General features: G+C 37.7%; 1 protein-coding gene across 2 annotated transcripts in view; it reads left to right on the plus strand.

The window, feature by feature from the left end:
• Positions 1–18539, plus strand: part of LOC306799395 (ubiquitin-conjugating enzyme E2 E2) — a 196493-nt gene that overhangs the window by 147762 nt on the left and 30192 nt on the right. For both annotated transcript variants that reach the window (XM_079300356.1, XM_079300357.1), the window contains exon 4: positions 13866–13998. In XM_079300356.1, the coding sequence (XP_079156482.1) occupies positions 13866–13998 (133 nt within the window). The remainder of the gene's footprint in view (positions 1–13865; positions 13999–18539) is intronic.

Raw genomic sequence — 18539 nt, forward strand, 5'->3', positions numbered from 1 at the left:
AAGTTAACCTTGAAACCAGACTGATTATCTTTCCTTCAGTTTACTAATTCATTTTCTCCTGTCTAGTGCTACTCTGTTTGACCTTTTACCTCTGCAGAGAAACTATTCATGTAAAAGCATTTCATTTTTTATATTGTAATAAGATTTGGGTCCTGAACCCAACAATAATCCCTGTCAATGATAAAATTACTTGAAAGTAAGTGTAAAAATGCAAATGAAAATAGAAATATTCTTTAAATAGGGCGTATTAGTTTATGAAGGAATGTACACCAAAAATGTAATACATCTAGATTTGTCAAACAAGTTAATAGACTTCCCAAGTTAATGAGTTCTCTTATTTCACACAGGAACAGACCTTTCAGTTCTGAATGTCAGAGAATTGTATTTAAATCATCCTGCACAAACACAGACACCCTCTAGAGCAATGGGAATGGAAGTCAACTGACAAGTGTGGTTCATATTTTTATGTGATTCTGAAATATTGCTGCAACAAAAAAAGCTTGATCAAAGCTTGGTGGTTTCAGGGACCAAACCACTGTACCCTGCATTTTTATTTTGAAAGTTTGGGGTGGGGTTTTTTTGATCATCTGAGGTTACAGTTTTAGAATATTTTTCCTAACATGATAAACTGAAAAAAACTTAAAGTAGGTCAACATAAATTTGAATGTGCAATTATATACACGACTTTTTTTCTACAACTCGTTACAAACAGGTGATTTTAAAATTGCAGGCACAACATCATGCACATTTTATGTTCTTATAAGTGGTTAGTAAATGCTCTCTTTTGTGCACTGTATTACAGTCAGTGAGAGTTTTATCCCTGGTATCACCGAAACCCAGATCTACACTTGAGTACACAGAGCTGAGCCTTAATTTCCCAGGAAAGTTCTGTGTCACTCTCAGCCTCTCTGCTTTTGGGGTTGAATACACCTAGTTTGGTAAATTGACAAGTAGATCAATTCAGTATCATTAGGAAAAGCTGAGTAATGTATTCCATAAGGAGAAGAGTGCTCATGTATTAAACACTGCTGAGTCGACTTCTTCATTGTGTACATCATGTTCTGAGGTTATTCAAGATGAGCCATGGACCTTTGGTATCTTTTACACAAGAGTGTGTCTTGCTATGAGTTAAAATCCACAGGAAATTTCTATATTCTGACATTTCCCAGTCACATTTGCCACATTTCACAGGGATGTATGTTCGTGTACGTGAGTGCCTTTGGGTGGGTGAGGGGGTTGCTTTCCAGAGCACAGCTCCAGTCCTCCATATGCTATACATTTAATTTTAAATACAGCATTTATGTATTTCGAGGGAACTGCACTAACTTGATAGTGTTGCCTGGGGGAGAAAGAAATGCTTTCATGCAAAGATTGTCACGGGTGGTGAAGTGATAGCTGAAAGTAGCTGGCCTTATTAAGCAAAAATCCTGGAGGTGTTTACATGTCTATGTAGCTGTAAAATAGCCTTTCTTCAGTCCTGAGGTTTTTTTCCCTTTCTCTCAGTTTTGTGTTTTTCAAGTTTATATATGTATTGTTATATGTGAGCTTCTGTTTAGAAAAAGATTGGAAATAAAAACTAAATCCCATTTGTGTTACTTACGTGGGTAGCTCGGTTCCTTTCAGTGTGCTACTTGAACAAGTGAAATAAAAACAGATTTAATTCCAAATCCTTTTACTAACCAGCAGGGAAGAATACTCATTGACCATAATAATAACAACTTAGCAGAGTACTAGATGTCATCTATAAATGATACACATTTTTTAGTCATTAAGTCACATTAAGCAGTTCTAAGTTTTGCCCTCAGCATAAGTAGTCTTTTGCAATTGCATCTGTCTCTTCACCATGCAGAGAACATGAAAGGAAGATTGTGTTTTACCCTATTATCTAAAAATTGCAAAGCTATGAGAAACAGATTACTATTAATAAACAAAATTTTTCTTCAAAAGGCTCTGCATACAGTTGTGAAGAAACAGCTGCTCTCCCTTCTAGAATGTACAATTGGCAAGTATATAAATTTTAAAAAAGATTATTTTGAAGGCATCAAAAACAGCAAAAGGGGCAGAAACTGTGACAAGAATACATATGCACATTGTTGTGATTCAGTATGATCTGGCAGAGGAACACTTTTTCCTCTTAATACATAGAGTGGTAAATTTTAAGACTTTCTCAGCAGGGCTGGAATCAGCAGTGATAATCTTAAGAGTGTTTGTCCACTGAGAGATGGGTTTGTAAAAAAAAACTATTCATTAAATGCAGACCAGCAGAGTGTCTCCATGTACAAACAACTTGGACAGGAGCCATCCAGGCTAGGACTGTACCAGAGACCACAGGATGAACACTTCTGTAGCTCATAGCCATTTGCTCCAGCTGTTTTCTTTGAATACACAAGATTTAAGCAAGCATGATTAGGATAATAAAGATAAGCAGTAGCACATGATAAAGATAAGTAATAGAGCTCTAGTGTTCATAGGTTAAGCCACATGTTATTTTTGCATTGTGAATTTCTGCATGACTAGTGTAGTGTTCTGGGGCTCTCCTCATGGTGGTAGCTCTGACTCAAAGAGCAGCTGTTTGTCACTTAGTGCAGACAGCCAGTAATAGTATGAGTAAATAAACAATGATGAGAGCAGGTATCACCAGCAGCTGAGCCAAGGAGATGAGCTGGAACTGAAAACGGGAAAGAAAACAACACGAATGTAATTTTTATCATGCAAAAAACATCTGTTTGAGTAAGGATTCCAAGTTGTTGTTGCCAAGGAAATTATAATGGCAATTTCAACTGTTGTTGGTATTTTATCTTGATGTAGGGAACATACTCAATGGTTATAAAAATACCCACCTTAAAAATGTGATGTTTAATTCTTCCATGACAGAGTCATTGATTATGACTTACAGATTAGAATACTGGTTCCCTCTTACTAATTAGAAATGTTGATTCTTCATTAGATAGGGTGTCATTTCTCATGTAGATGATATGAGAGGCCCTGAAAGTAGTGAAAGCGTCACCTGAAATCTTGAGAGGAATTTTACAGGGCTGTGAGTTCCCCAGCTGCAGCTCTGAGTGAAGACTGCTTTCACCACAGGTACCTGCACACTGGGTGTTTGCCTTCCCGTCCTGAGAACAGAGGCAGAGGACTTCTCCTCCCAGCCATACCCTTCCACTGTGACCCTTATATAACAAAAAGGCATCCCTTTCTTAAACAGATTTTGCCATCATTGCTCCCAGAACCATTTTGTATTTCTCAATTAAATGCAGGCAGGGATGAAACAAAGCTGTTTATAGGAATGGTTTTCTGATTGAAGTTGTGATCCATGGGGCACAGTGGAGGTGTGTGTTCTGAGAATGTAGCCTCAGTTGTCCCAGGTGAGCTCTGCTTTACTGAAAAACACATTGGAACAATCCTGTTCTTATAGTGAAGTCTGTGTCATAACCAATTTTGGGACTATTGTAGCAACACTTGGTAACTCCAGGTCTGATTTTAAAAGGCTTCCAGCCACTTCAGAACAGAAGACTTCCTACATAAGCCCCTTCCTAACCTTTGACCTAAGGACATTCCCAAAAAATCCTAGGAGAAGATGATGCTGATGAAAAAACAAGAAATTCCTTTTTATTTTATGTTCTGATCCTGTCATGTATCCAGATAAGTCCTCTCACCCCAGAGATATTAAAAAGTCTTGACAATATTCTGTTGCCATAGAAGAAGCCACGTCACTGGGTCCCAGTCTGACTCTGGCATGTTCCCATTCATTTTGGCTGGTCAGTCAAGTGGTGTGAAGTTCATACCCCAGACATGCTAAGAGAATTGCCTGTAAATGGTGGTTTCTTCTGACAAGTCAGAGTGTGGGCTGCATTGGGGGTAAACAGTCTCAACCAAGGGTTGGGACATTTTAAGGTTTCTTTCGCCTTGGACCTGTGACTGTCTCCATTTTTGAAGTAAGGGAATAATTTCAAATTAGGGGGAAAAGGTTGTGAAAACGTATCCATTTGCCAGTAATTTCCAAGTGTGTTTTCTTCTGTTTACCAGAGATCTGCAGAAATAAGGCAGCCTCTCAACTAAATTGACTAAATAAAAGGAATCTGCTTTTGAAGTATATGGATTTCAGAATCAAATTTCCTTTTTCTGTGCCTGTTGGCTTTATGGGCTTGTTTACTCAGGAGGAAATGACTTGTTTTATAATGTGTTTAACATCATGTTAGTTAATCTGTGCCATAATAAAGAGTTATTTCCTTGTGTAAACAAGCATTTCACATGTAAGCATGTGTGAATCTCCCATTGAAATGAGGGGGGGATTCTGTATTTAAGCCTGTTCCTGTTTACAAAATGGACACGAGCAGTCTTGTTGGTTTCACAGCTGTATCATATGCTTGAGATAAACTTTAAATCGTTCTTTAAATTTATTTCTCATTGCTTCTTTCATAGCTGTATCATATGCTTGAGATAAACTTGAAATCGTTCTTTAAATTTATTTCTCATTGCTTCCCCTCATTAATATTTTGGAACAGTTTTACAAGCAAGTTATGTGCAAAATTTAAGTCTATAAAGTGTCACAAAAGGAAATTTCAGAATTGGGCCGTTCAGAATAAAAAGTTGCAAAATTATCGTGTCAGATAAGGTTTCAAAATGTCTAGGGTCTTACTTAGACAACTGCCTAAGGACTCTTAAAGATTACAGTCTTGAATAATCAAGCTTCTTTAGAGGCCATTGGATAAATAATTTGATGTTTGGGGAAAGATTCAATGACTAGTGGACCAGCTAGAAGACCAGCTTTCTGAGGAAGAAGAATGTGCAGACATTGAACAATATTACTGCCTTGCTTGTAGCATCCATAATAATCAGAAAGTGTGGGTGTACATATATAAGGAATAATCCTGTCTAAATCATTCTCAGTTACTGAAATGTCTGACTAGTGTAGAATATTTTTAAAAGTAGAGTAGTGTAAAGATCTTTTTTGGATCCGCCTTTAAAAAATTTCTGACATGAAATCAGCAGCCCATTATCTCAAAGTGAAGGACATGTTAGCTGAAGTTCAGTTGATCCATTCATCACAAATACATCGTGTGTGGCTTTTTTATCATTTTTCATCATTTCTGATAAAATGCAAGAATTTGCCATCATTTTTTTCTTGGTGATCAAATCAACATATCAAATGCATTTCAAATCCAAAGCTTTCAGTGTGTTCCACCAATTCATGAGAAGTCTTTCTAGTATGTTTGAGCTGGTCTGCTTTAGTCCTGTCTACCTCTCTCTACTGCATTGCCTCTAAGGTTTCCACAGAAACTAAAAAGTCAGTGCTGTTTTAAAGAATGCTTTCTTCCCTACTACACCTCTTAAATCTTCCAGCTGCTCTGGGGTTTTTGTGTTATCTGTCTGCACTTAGTCACCTCATCTTTTTAAATCAGATTTACAATTTAAAAATACAGTGCCTGGTGGTGCCACCCCACTGTTGCATGTCATGGATTCTGATTAACTTAGAGAAGAGATAATGGTAAATTACAACTGTTGCCTGCAAAGGGAAATGTTGCTAAATTAAAAAGGAGTTACATTTTCAAAAATAAATTACAATCCTGGGAAAGAAAAAACTCAAGGAAAAGCAAATTAGCAGTAACATGAAAATAATATCACTTGGCAACTTGCAAGATTGGAGGTCATGTTAGAAGGTCCCAGGACAGCCTATTCATTCTTCTGTAGTGTTTTTCATTGCTGGGTACTTGTGGTTTTCTAGATTACTAAAATAGGGCTACAAATCACGTTTGATGTAATTTCCCATTGAGACAAATCAGGCTGAAAAAATATTTTATCTTTTTTGAACTATACAGTCAATTTCTGGTAGCTTAAAAGAGCTGGAACTTCAGATACTGGTATTACTTTAAAAGAAAAAGAAACAAAAGATGTGGCAAAAGGGAATTGAGCCCATGGGTGTGTAATAGGAGGCAAATGATTGTTTCCTACTCTGAGCAAGGCAAGCCTTCTGTGAATGGTTTTATGTAATTTTCTTCAGCTGAACAAAGCGGAGAATACTTAACAAAATTGCCATTTTTAAAATCTCATTGTGAATACTCAGCATGCTGTGATCATACACTGTGTAATGGTGTTTGCAGTGAATAAATTGCTGTAGATTGTATAATATAAATAACTATTTTGTGCATTAAGAAGCAGTTCTCTTCATGATGGTTTCTATCTCAGGAATGCTCTGAGAACAGGGCTTTGGAGAATAAAAGCATCAAAGTACTCTTTGAATAAGCCAGTCTACTAAAGCACTAGGATACTTTTAATAATTTTTAGCAATATTATTTAGAAGAAAATTACAAAATCGACTAAGTGATACTTATTTTGGTCTTAATCTATTTGATATTAATACTGTGGGTCAAAATTACTATTTTTAAAGACAACACAGCTTCACAGCTTCAGAGAGTAATTTTTAATGGCTCCCGTGACAGGAGGGCAGATAAAATTCATCACAAGAAAAAAGGATTTGCTTCATACAGACTTTGGGCACATTGACCTGATGTGCTGCAGGTTTGCTGCAAAAAAGAAAGAGGCAGGAAGCCTAAAGTTAAACTGCATCTCACTTTGGATGATTAATAAACCTCTAGAAATACCTTCCTAAAACTACAGAAGACGTGGCAATTAAAAAATGCTGTACCCTACTGAATTCCAGTGGTCTCAATAAGCATAAGAAGCAATGTCAGGCAATACCCTGTAATGCATTACTACTCCTTTGGCAGCTCACTGGGATCTGTTTTCCTATATGTTCTTCTAGTCAGATATACCACAAACATATTGATTGCAAAGTGTACATGAAAATAGTAACTGGCTTCAATAAAAAACACATAATAAAAGCAGGATATAACCAGTTTGAAAGAATTGCAGCCTGACTTAGAAAAATGTCTTAATATCTTCCTTCCCTTGCTGCTTGCCAAAAAATACTTTAAAAAAACAAAACAAAAAAAAAATGTTCCTTAATGAAAGATGGTCTCAGACAGAAAACTGGAAGAACTGGAAGAAAGTCTGATTCAAAATTTTCAGCTGAAATCTCTCACTGCAATGGAAACTAAGTGGTGTAAATGATTTGTCTGATGTGTTTCTATTTGCCATAGCCTTTCTGAGTAACGAGTGGCCCAATCACTTCAACCTCTGTTTCCATTATGAATAGCTAAGTCTAATTAAAGTTACTTACTCAAAAATCATACTTATCTAATACTATTGATACTCCAACATATGTAAGACATAAAATCCCATTTATATTGTAGGGTGACCAAAAATGCTGAATTCAATATAGTCCCAAATTCAAGTGTTAGCTCATGGTAAGGCAAGCTTTTTCTCTAACTGTGGAGTCTATTTAAAGTAAAATTAATAACTCTCTTAAAATGTAAATATATGTTGTAATTTACTTAAAGAGTTAGTTTACTTACAGTACCTAAAGTAAATCTCTTGGGCCTCAAATTTAATGCTGAAAAATTTCTAGGTTTGGTCTAGATTATATCTAGTAAGAACAATGAGCATCTTCAGCATTTTAATAATGACACTTCTTTGCACCACCTAGATAAAGAAATTGAGATGATGATAGTTTTAATACATTATTTAATTGATTAATTGAAAATTAAGATTTTGGGGATTTTCAGCAGATTTTCAAGAGGGAAAAAAATCCATAAAAATATTATGCATTGTAAAATGGGGGCTTTATTTCTTGAGGAAAATTTAAGTCATCAATATTATTGCTCAAGTTAGCACTTATCTCTAATTCCAAAAGGGTTTATTTCTTTAATTGTTCTTTGATTTTACTGCCTGGAGACCAGCTTGCTAATTTTATTCATAGCAGAGGTATTATTAACCACATAACAGTGCCCATTGCCACAGGCAGTCTCAGTGCTCACTGCTATCTCTTTGTTTTTGTTTTGTAGAAGTGTATTCTTTTGGCTGCTGTGGCAACTGTTTATTACATACATTTGCCAAAGTATCTCCTGATATCACTGTAGCATCTGGGTAGGCAGCTGTGATTCCCTTTCCCTTCCCTACACCATTGTTGCTGCAGCTCCCACTCTGATTGCTCTTCCTTTTCCAGGGAAGGAGGGAAACAAAATTACTGTACTGTAATAAAGCACCCCTGTACCATTTTTCACCCTCTCCTCACTTCTTGAACAAGGTGAAAAAATAGCAGGATGTTTTGATGGCTTTTGATGAGGGATAAAGAAGTGGGGCATTAGCAGGAGTGGGATCTGCATCTGCCTAAAGTGAGGAAGGATCCACTATGGTGAAGGAGCAATTAATTGTCACAATACAAAGAGAAGGTTGGGGAGAAACCAGCCTCAGGCAGAAACTAGAAAATACATGCAATACTACAAAGAATAAGCCAGTGAGAAGGGGGTAGTGAAGCTCGAGAGGTGGTAGATCAGGGGGCTCCCAGGTTGCAGAGGAGAGAGTACTGGGACAAGAGCAGGAGCAGTGCAGCAGATAAACTGTAAGGCTGGCTCCATCTGTATCCTAATGCTGTCTGTATCCATCCCACATTTACAGAAACGTGGCAGTGGCATGCAGGGCTGTGATGCCACTGCTTCTCAGTGGCAGTTTTTGCATTTTGTTGAATAGGGCTGGGTGGGTTATGGAGGTGTGGTGAATCACCTGGTGATGTATCAGCATAGCTGCTGCTGATTTGCTTCTTCCCAGATTGAGATTATCCAACAACAACTTCCCCACTACTGTCTCATGGTTGTCCCCAACTACAGGGTCAGCTTTGAGCCATGGTGCAGACCAAAGCAACACATTTGCTTAGAATGAGTTTCATTTTTGGCAAAAACAGGGAGCAGAGGGTGTATTGAGTTTATTTTAATGAAGCTTCATATCTGCTTCTCAAGAGATATATCTGATTGAAAGCTGAATCTGCAGTCTTCTGGTTTGCCACATCCATCTTCTCCACTCACCAGCTGTGCTCTTAAATTACTTTGCCAACTTTCCCATACTTTGGTATCCTCTTTGTCCTCTGGGCAAGTGGCTTCCCAAAAGCATTCACAGAAAGCAGCTGGAGGCAGGATCTGCTCCTGCATATCTGTTAGATGTGCAAGAAATGGGATTGCAAGAAATTGATGTAATATTTAGAAAGGGTGAATATTTTGTAATGAGCTTCTCTCCTCACAGGGAAAGCTCCTAAACACTGAAGCAAGGCCCTCACAATAAAAGACAAGGAAGAGAAAGAACCTTGCATGTATCCTTCTTTTTCCTACTGTCATGAGTTACCAAAGATAGTTGAGAGGGACTGCATCCTCCACAGACTGCACCCTGGTTCTGATGTGTGTTTCTGTGTGCTAAGGCAATTCAGATTACATAATGCAATAATAGGAGTGAATTGCCATAGAAATGCCATGGAAAGAACCAGTGATATCCTGGTTCTGCTTTGTTCTTCAGTGTTGTTAAAAACTCATATCCTACACAAGAATCTTTCTGAGTCCTCAGGAATAGAAAGGCCTCCAACCAAAGTGCTTTCCTATTCCGTTTGGCCTGATCACTTCCCTGCCATGCACTGTTCACGTATCAGATCTAGAAAACTGGTTGAAGTTAAAATCCTATAGGTTTTGTGCTACAGGCTTGCCTTTCTCTTGTGTCAAAGAGTATCCACTTTAATTGTGGGCATCTGCAGGATTTAGAGACCAAGAACAGAAGGGAAGACAGTGAAATAGTCCTGAATTTCCACCTTACTAGAAACACACTATGAGTTTATGATACCTCCAGTCATAGACACTGGGAAAGCATTTGACCCCCCTCATCAAGAAATATAAGGTAGATTAAAAACTATAACATTACTTTGACTAATCTATTTTGCATTACTACTTGATAATCCAGGTAGACATTCTTATTTTTTGACCTTTTGTATTTTCACTTTTTGAAATTGTTCTCTGGAAATTAAGTACATTAGTATTCAAATGACAGCTAAAAATCAACAGTACTTTAATAATTTCTCCGGTTAGGTTTTCAACTGGTATATCTCATGGGTGCTGTTGTTTTCATACAAATCTCCTAATAAATTCTTTTGCATTTAATATTTTAGGATATTTTAAATGCAGGGAAACCTTAGTGTTTATAAGGCATTGCACTGGACAAGCAGTTTTTATCAGCACTACTTTCAAGTGGCTGCCTGCCTAAAACATTGAGCGAATAGAAAATACTCCATGTGGTAAGCATATTTAAAGCAAAGTTAATTCAGTTCTATCAGCATTTAAAGTGTTTTGCTAACAACTGTAACTGATGTTCATACATTTCACCTGCAAGTATGTATGGGAAGCCATGGCAGAAGTGAAATATAGGAGAGGCAAAGGAGAGTGAAATAAAAAGACCATTTTTCATATTTTCACTCCTTTGTCCTGAATTTCACACACTCATATGGATGTCATTCTGGAAGAAAACTGGCTCCATGTCCACCTATTCCAGCTCTTCCACTGAGCAAACCTCTGCAGAGGTGAAATACAGTATTCTGTGGGGGGTCTCATCAGCTGTAGGGGAATACAGACAGCTGGCTCTTGGCAAGCCATTAATAACTTCAAGTCTGCAAGGGCTCAGCTGCACCTCCTTGGTTCTGTGTTATGTATTCCATCTGGGAGGTAACACTGGAAACGTAGGGAGCACCAGTTCCAGAGCCACACTACAACCTCTCTGCTGTTCCTTGATTGCCCCACCCTGCAGAGTCACTGGGTGTCAGCATCTGGGAGGCTACACTGCTGGTCTGATCACCTTAAACAGTTCATCCACTTCACCCTGGAGCTGCCCCGCTGCCTGTATCTCTCCCTTGGAGCTGACTGCTGCAGCAATGGGTTCAACACAGGCAGCACATGTGTGCTCTGGCCCTGGGTCAGCTGGGTTCAGGACAGATTTAGTCTGCCTTTTGCTGAGAGGATGCACATCTGAATCTGTCCTTCCCAAGATTACAGAACTTTAGGCACTGAGCTGTTTAGTGCACTTTCTTCAGGATCTGTGGTTTGGTTGCCAGTAACTTTAATAGGGCTGGAATATAAATCATACTCAATGTAAAACATTTGGGCTTCAGTGTGTTGGGCAGATATCCATGTAGAGAGAAGGGTAATTAAATGCTCTTGCATTTTAAACCTTATAGAATAAGGCTCTGGCTGAGATCTTGCACATGTGGGAATTTTCTCTGGTGGAGCCTGTTCATGTTGCCAGTAACATAATAAATAAAAGGCTTAACAATTAAGAAAGAAGGAAAACAAAGATAATACACCTGTCAAACTTTTTGTATTATTAATGCAAAAATGAAAAACAGTGATGCTTGTGCATGCTGTTGCCCTTGATAGCAGCTGTTGCCTGTGCACATGGGCTGGTACTTCACATGGCAGAGCAGCCCTGCTGCCAAGCAAGCACTCAAACAGGCAGCGTCAATAACAGCAGTCTTCCCACACTCCATACAATTTAAGCTATTCTTCAAATTAATAATAATACTTAATAAAGCTTCATCTCTCATTTGCAAAGAAAACCTTCAATTAATGTTAATCAGCATCCTCAGAGTGTGATCAGGCTGGGCTTGTAGCTGGACGTGCCGAAACAGTTCAACTGGCAGATGGAGCATTTTCCAACTATTCTAATTAATGACTGCTCATTTCAAATGTTAATGCAATTAAATAAATAGGCAAAACAAATAAAAATAATATGCAGTATAAAAATGCCACTATCAGAGAGAGTTATGATCAAAAAAGTGAGCCTTACTCAAATCTAGAAAGAGCCCAGCCATCCCCTCCTGGCTAAATAAGCTCTGAAAGAGCTAGGGCTACCTTTTGTTACTATTTCCAACCATCTCTCTGGGAATGACATTTATATCACTTCCATTTTAACCTGCTGGCATCGACTGAGGAATTGCTTCTTTAAGTGTTAGAACATTTTCCTACAGAAAATGAGAAGGAATTCCTTTCACATATTATGGGCTCTTTTGGTGTAAGATTTCGACTTGCCTTGCTTCTTGTCTTTTCCATTTGAAATAATTGCCTGCATTTTTTTAATGAGTTTTATTTTCTGTGAACATTGTATACCATACCACTGATGTAGGACTGCATTTGTTTGGGATTAAAAAGAGTTCAATTAGCCCCTTAATGCCTAGTTCAGTCACAATTAAACCTTCCCTGTTGACTCAGGATTGGTCTTTCTAAAGGCAGTGGAGGTGGTTTTAATTATTCATTCTCTGGTTTGTTTCTTACAGCAGTCTCAGCTGTGCTTTATTATTCAAAGGTTAATGCAAACTGAGAACTGGGTAAATTAAATTTGTTTGGCAGCTAGCAACCTGATGTATTATCGACACTGTGAAATATGGATGGCAACACTTCAGCTATTGTGCCACTTAAAAAGCCAGATTTTATCTTTAAAACAGTTGCTACTTTTGTTACTATGGCTGATAGAAAATGAAGGTTCCATAATGTTATAGTCTCTGTAACCCATTATTGTTGAGAAAGCAAGGTAGTTTAGAAAGCCAAGAAGCATTTACAGCTATTATAGAAAATGGATGTAGGTACCATGACTAATGAAGTGCTCTGCACAGGACTAAGTCATGCAGCTGTATTCAGGGAATCCTGCAGTCAGAAGTTTTAATGAAGGGAGCCCAAGGAATTGCAGGTGAAAGTGTGTTTTATTAACTTCCAGTGAACAAAACCAATAGTTGAGCAGTGAACATGACATGATGTTGTATAATAATTGTATGCCTTGGGTACATTGTGAGGCATGGAGCACAGCCAAGAGCTTTCAGCTGTTCTACACACAGAGTGATTCCACAAACCCCCTGCATGCTGCAGAAACCTTCACTGCAAGCATAACAAGAATTGTTTCACAAGAAATGCCTTCAAACAATGCCACATCACTTTTTTGAGATACCAACCAGCACTACCATCCTCTAAAAAATATTAATCAGATACCTGGAAGTCACCATTCCAATTGATCCAAATTAAAATTCAGGTCCAGTGTCAGTGACTGTAATCATCAGGCTGTGAATGGAAAAGAAGTGTATGTATGCTTTAAGAGGCCATCCTGAGTAAAATGTGAATTTGTATGGACAGGCATTATGTCGTATGAAAGGAGGCTGTGCTGGCTTTTAGAAGAGTCATGCCCAAGAACTTTTATTAGTTAGTATTTTATTTCATCTTTTTCAGGAATTCACCATGCGTGTGAGAGATTTTTCTTGTTTCCTACAGAATTATGTTTTGTACATTTTAGATATAATTTCAGTACTGTGCTTTTAACCAAGGACTTTGAATTAACATAATCTAACACTTTCGATTTGATTTAGCATAATGAACATAACCCACTTCCTATTTATATTATTTTTAGGATAGAAAAACAATTGCAGAGCAGAGCAGCCTTCTTTGGTAGAGAATGGAGACCTTAGGTTAGGAACAAGTGCAGCTGCAAGGTTGTTTGTACCAAGTCTTTAGTACAGTCTGTGCTGTGTAATGTGTGTAATTACACTGCTACTGACTGAGGAGGTAGGTGGGTGAGGAGGCAGGTGAAAATAGAATGACTTGTGAAGCAAGACAGTGACAAGACATCTCAACAAAGTCTCTGTGTCCTTGCACTGTAAATCCTTCAGATCTGCCCACTAAAATATTTGAGATAAGACAGTTGGGAAATTCTCTGTGCTTATTTGAATAATTTATGATGTGATTTTAATTCTTCTTCCCAGCGGAATATATCACTTCTCTGACAGAGCCCAGCTCCTGTCCTCTGACAGGACATCAGATGCATGTTCTATCTAACTTAATGAATGTGATTTACAATTTTGGTTTCTGATGTTACAGCAGTACTACTGGTAGAGTATAACTGATGCAGTATATCCTTGATTTTATGTGGTTATTATGTTATATTTTTGTTTTCTATTTTAGTGCTGGACCCAAAGGAGACAACATTTATGAATGGAGGTCAACTATACTGGGGCCTCCAGGGTCTGTATATGAAGGTGGAGTTTTCTTCCTTGACATAACCTTTTCACCGGACTATCCTTTTAAACCACCCAAGGTTAGTAGAAGGATATTCAAAGTCTTATAGGAGTCTTCTCCTTCTGGTATTTTCAATGTGTGTGTTGTCATATCATTCTAAGATGAAACATAAAATTTTCAAAGCAATAATGAATTTTTAAACTTGACTCTTTTAGTAGAAATAATTTAAATAACTGGCTAAAATTTGCTTGCATGCTGCCAGTATAGCTGAATGGATATGGATTTATTTAGCAAAAGGTTGCATAATTTCCAGTAGCTATTTTTTAAAATTTGATTTGTCTCTAATATGAAAGCACTTATATTTGAATTGCACCCTTTATAAGTAGCTGAAGATACTTAATCTTTCCTGTTGACCCATATAATTCACCAGGCTTGTATGGCTGTTTGGATAAAAATATGCACCTATTTCACTATCCCATATAATATCTGCAGGTGCATGATATTGTAAGTAATTGCTTTACATCAGTTTTCTGGAAGAATGTGGAAATATGGCACCAAAGCCAAGCAACTGGAGTGACAGAGATTTCCAGAAATCCTTAGGGATTCTTTTTATAATGCTGTCCATAATGATACCAGCCAGAAACAAAGAACTGTATCAATAATGTGAAGGTGACAGATCATTACCATGATCAATTTGAAATGTCAAACATGAAAAATTTAGTGATTAGGAAGACTGCAAAAACAGAAGAGGGTGGAATGTGGCAATGCAGAGCATCATCTATAACCAATAGTAATAGTTGCTGAGGAGGATGTCAGAATGGGACTTTGCTGCTTGATCACAGGATTATTGCAAACCACCTGCTTAATGTACTTATAGAAAAAGCAAACATCCCCCTAAATTGCATCCTCTGGCCTACAGAGAGAAGGAATTACCAATGTCAGACACAAGATGCTTGGAAGATCTTATCTGGAAGTGCAAATCTTAACATACATGTTCTCTAGTAGGAACAGAAACTGATAAAATTTATCCTGCAGAGCTGTTAATAGAATCAAATAAATTGATGGGGCTGTCTTCCATAAAACAAAGTAAAAAGAGGTACATTGTTCATCTTGCCACTCTGGAGAGTGTGTCTGGAAGATGCCCACAGAAGGAGCTATGAGATCAAAAAATATTTTCCTTGTTTCTGATGCATTTGTGAAAGGATGGGTGTGCCATGTTGGTCTGTAATAGAAGGATATTGCATTAAAAGAGAGAGAAGTCAATTCTTATTTGATTACTTTGAGTAGATGATTGAAATATAACTGCTTTGTATAGAATTTTAATGTTACAGTAGTAATGTAATTAAATAACATTGGTATTATCAGGAAAAGTTTGTGAAACAAAAGAGAGATGCAAAGCACATGTCATTCTGTAAATTGGACTTTCCCAGCCAGTACCCTTAAAAATGGGTGAGTATAGCAGTATTAGAGATGGTCTAACTTTGTTTCCCACTTTTAGTGTTCCAGTTTAGAGAAGATTTGATGTCACTGAGAGGTCTTAGAAGAGTTGAACACCTTGCTGACTACACAGTTTCAGATTTAGGCAGCTGTTGTTACACAGTGAAGAATTTGAAACTTTATAAAGTCTCCTTCAGTTAGTTAAAGCTCTGGGCAGGCTGAGCTGGCTCCAGTCCTGTTCTGTTCTTCCCTCTGTCCTGTTCTTCCTGCCTCCCCCCAGCCCAGCCCACTCTCTGTACAAGGTCTGTTTTAACAAGCCCTATTTATTTACTTCTTTCTTGGGCTTAATCTGTGTCCACTAGTTGCCATGCAAGGGTTATATTCAGTCCCCCAAAAAAGTTAAAATTATATTATTTAGGGGATAAAATGGCTTTATGACATATAAAATGGATCTAAAAAAGTTCTCTCAAAGGACTAATACATAAGAACTAGCTCTGAAAGACAACTTACAGGGAAGTCTGTTATTCTCTCTGTTGAATCTGTTGTGTCTTGAGGCAGTGTATGTAATAGACAACCTTTTAAAATAGAAGTTGAATGTCCAGTGTGCTATTTCACCACAAGGTAAAGTCTTTTTCCAACTGCACTCAGTTGTGTTCAGCAACTGTGTTATTTTGAGACATGAGTAATGCAGCTGTGCATTGCTTATTAATGAAATGTCAGGCAAAGAGGTGGTTCTTGTCCTGCTTCGTAATAGATTTTATTGTCTGCCTTTATCTTGATGCCAGTTGTCACTGCAAGAAATGTGTGCACATAAATCATATGAAAATGTACTGCTTGATAAAGGATAAGAGAATTGATGATGCTGTGTTGTATTACTAAAAGGCCAGTATTTATGATGAGGGAAATTGTCATATGTGAGAAAGTAATGAGCACAGGGGATTCATGGCAAATATAACTGTGCCATAAGCATGTGTTATGCACATGGATTCTTACTCTATTCACTTCAGCCACAGTTCTAAATGACCCCTATTTTCAGTCCTGCTGTATGACCTCACAAACTGTTGCTCTTTCATTGCACCTGTTTCCCAGACCTTATGAAACTCATTCACAGATAAAATACTTAGGGAAATCCCTTGAATAAAGCAGCATGGAAAGACCACTGCTTATCATAATGCTGGCAGTCAGCATTGCCAGGAAAAGGTAGTTGAATATGTTCTCCCCAAGCTGATTTTTAGCAAAAGAAAGGTACTGAGTATGTGGAATGTAACACATGGCATCACAGTACAGTGCTATCTGTGTCACTGGGTGTTGGCTTCTCTTCTACTTCACCACAAGATTTGTGATATTTTATGCTATTCTCAAAATCATGGGTTGTAGGGTTATGGGGATAGATCATTTTAGATTTCTTTGTAGTTACATTCTATTTTTTCTAACCCCTTAAGGCTCTACCATCTTTAAAAAACTAGGGATAAAGTACAAGACTGTGAAATGTACTGAGAAAGACATAAATGTATCCTGAGTGCTGGCAAGATTACCTCCCTGTAAGAACATATCAGGAAGGGTCTAATTCACATTTTTCACTATGATTGAATTCATAAATTACTCCTGAGATTTCTGTGGGCCATTTTCATCCCTCATTCACTATGAAGTAAGGAAATATTTAAACAAGTACTGTCAAAATTGATCTTCCAAAAATGTGACCACAAAAAACCTGGGAAGAAATAGAAACTGTGTTTCCCAGATGCAATTACTTGACCCAGCCTGGGGTTCCAAAGGCAAATTTCTATGTCACATAACATAGTTACTGCTAAGGGGCCTAATCCACAGTGTGTTAAAATCTGCAGAAAGATCCTTTTTCCTCATCTATTCCCAGATGTTGTGCATTCCATTATCATACATGTGTATGTCACATATGGATCTTAAGGAGGGTAAAATAATTTTTTCAATTAGAAAGATATATTGAAAATGGATTTTGGAAATATGTCTTTTATTTTTATTGCCATCATTAAAATATATTTGTAGTGTAAGCACTGTTTGATTTGTATTATACAAAGTCTTTGATATTTTCTGAGTGATCCAGATTGCTTCTATAAACACTGTTGATGCCTGTTCTGATCACTGGGCACCCTGTTGCATGTTGGAAAACATTAAATAAACAACAGAGACCACATTTGCACCAGTAAAGATATTCAACCTGTATTTTGATTTTTCTTTTTAGCAAATGTACAAAGTAATTTTCATTTGCTCTTCTAGACAGTTAATCTGCTTTTTTACTTTGCCTTTATCACATAAAAGATAATTAATCACTCTTTAATTCAGATTAGCAAAGTATCTGTCCAAATTTTCACTTTTAGGTATTTCTTTTTTGCACTTTTGTAGCCTCCAACAATCTTAAGATTTTCAACTTTAATCTCCGTTTTCCACATTGATTCTCCTGTGTGATCCAGTTCAAATTTCAGGTTTCATATAGCAGCACATCACTGTCATCAGGTTTCCCTTCCAGTCTGCACCAACCAGTCTTTCTCCTGTGAATCCCCAGTTTCCCTTTTGTCTGTCCTTACCTGTCAGTGTCTCTCCAAAGTTAAACCATAAGCATAGTATCAAATTAAGTTACTCTTCACCATCACAGAATAAACCATGTGGTAAGTCATAATTTGCTCTCACACTATTAATTTCTTCCTCATTGAAGTCAGTCTATTTTCAGTATTTCAGCTTTGTCACATGCCTTGAAACTAGACTCCAAATTTTTTTTGGCCAGAGGTCATTGACCTTTTCAGTTCTGCTTTCCTTATAAATCAGTGGTGTTTAGCTTCTCTCACAATTGCAGCACACTCATGCAGAGGAGGGAGTTGTTCTTCCCCAAAAAGTTTACCTCTGTGTGACCAATCTAGCTTGAGCAGGAGTGATGGAGGGCCAGCCCAGCCTAACTCTGATTTAGCTCTACAACCAGAAAACAAGACTTCTCATCTGAGAACTGGCAATTTGGCTTTCTGGGAGGCTCTAATCAATTTAAAATATTTCCTTGCCTCCACTGTGAGGAAGCTGCTGTAGCCCTGCAGAACTGAGCTGAGCACCTGGTTGGCTGAGTCAGCAAGAAAGCAGGCAGGCTGCACAATCCCTGTTCTCCTCTCAGCTGCTTCCTCAGTGTCACCTTGGTTTTATGAGATGCCAGACAGAAGGAAG

This window comes from Erithacus rubecula (genome assembly GCF_903797595.1).
Source record: "Erithacus rubecula genome assembly, chromosome: 3".
NCBI lineage: Eukaryota > Metazoa > Chordata > Aves > Passeriformes > Muscicapidae > Erithacus > Erithacus rubecula.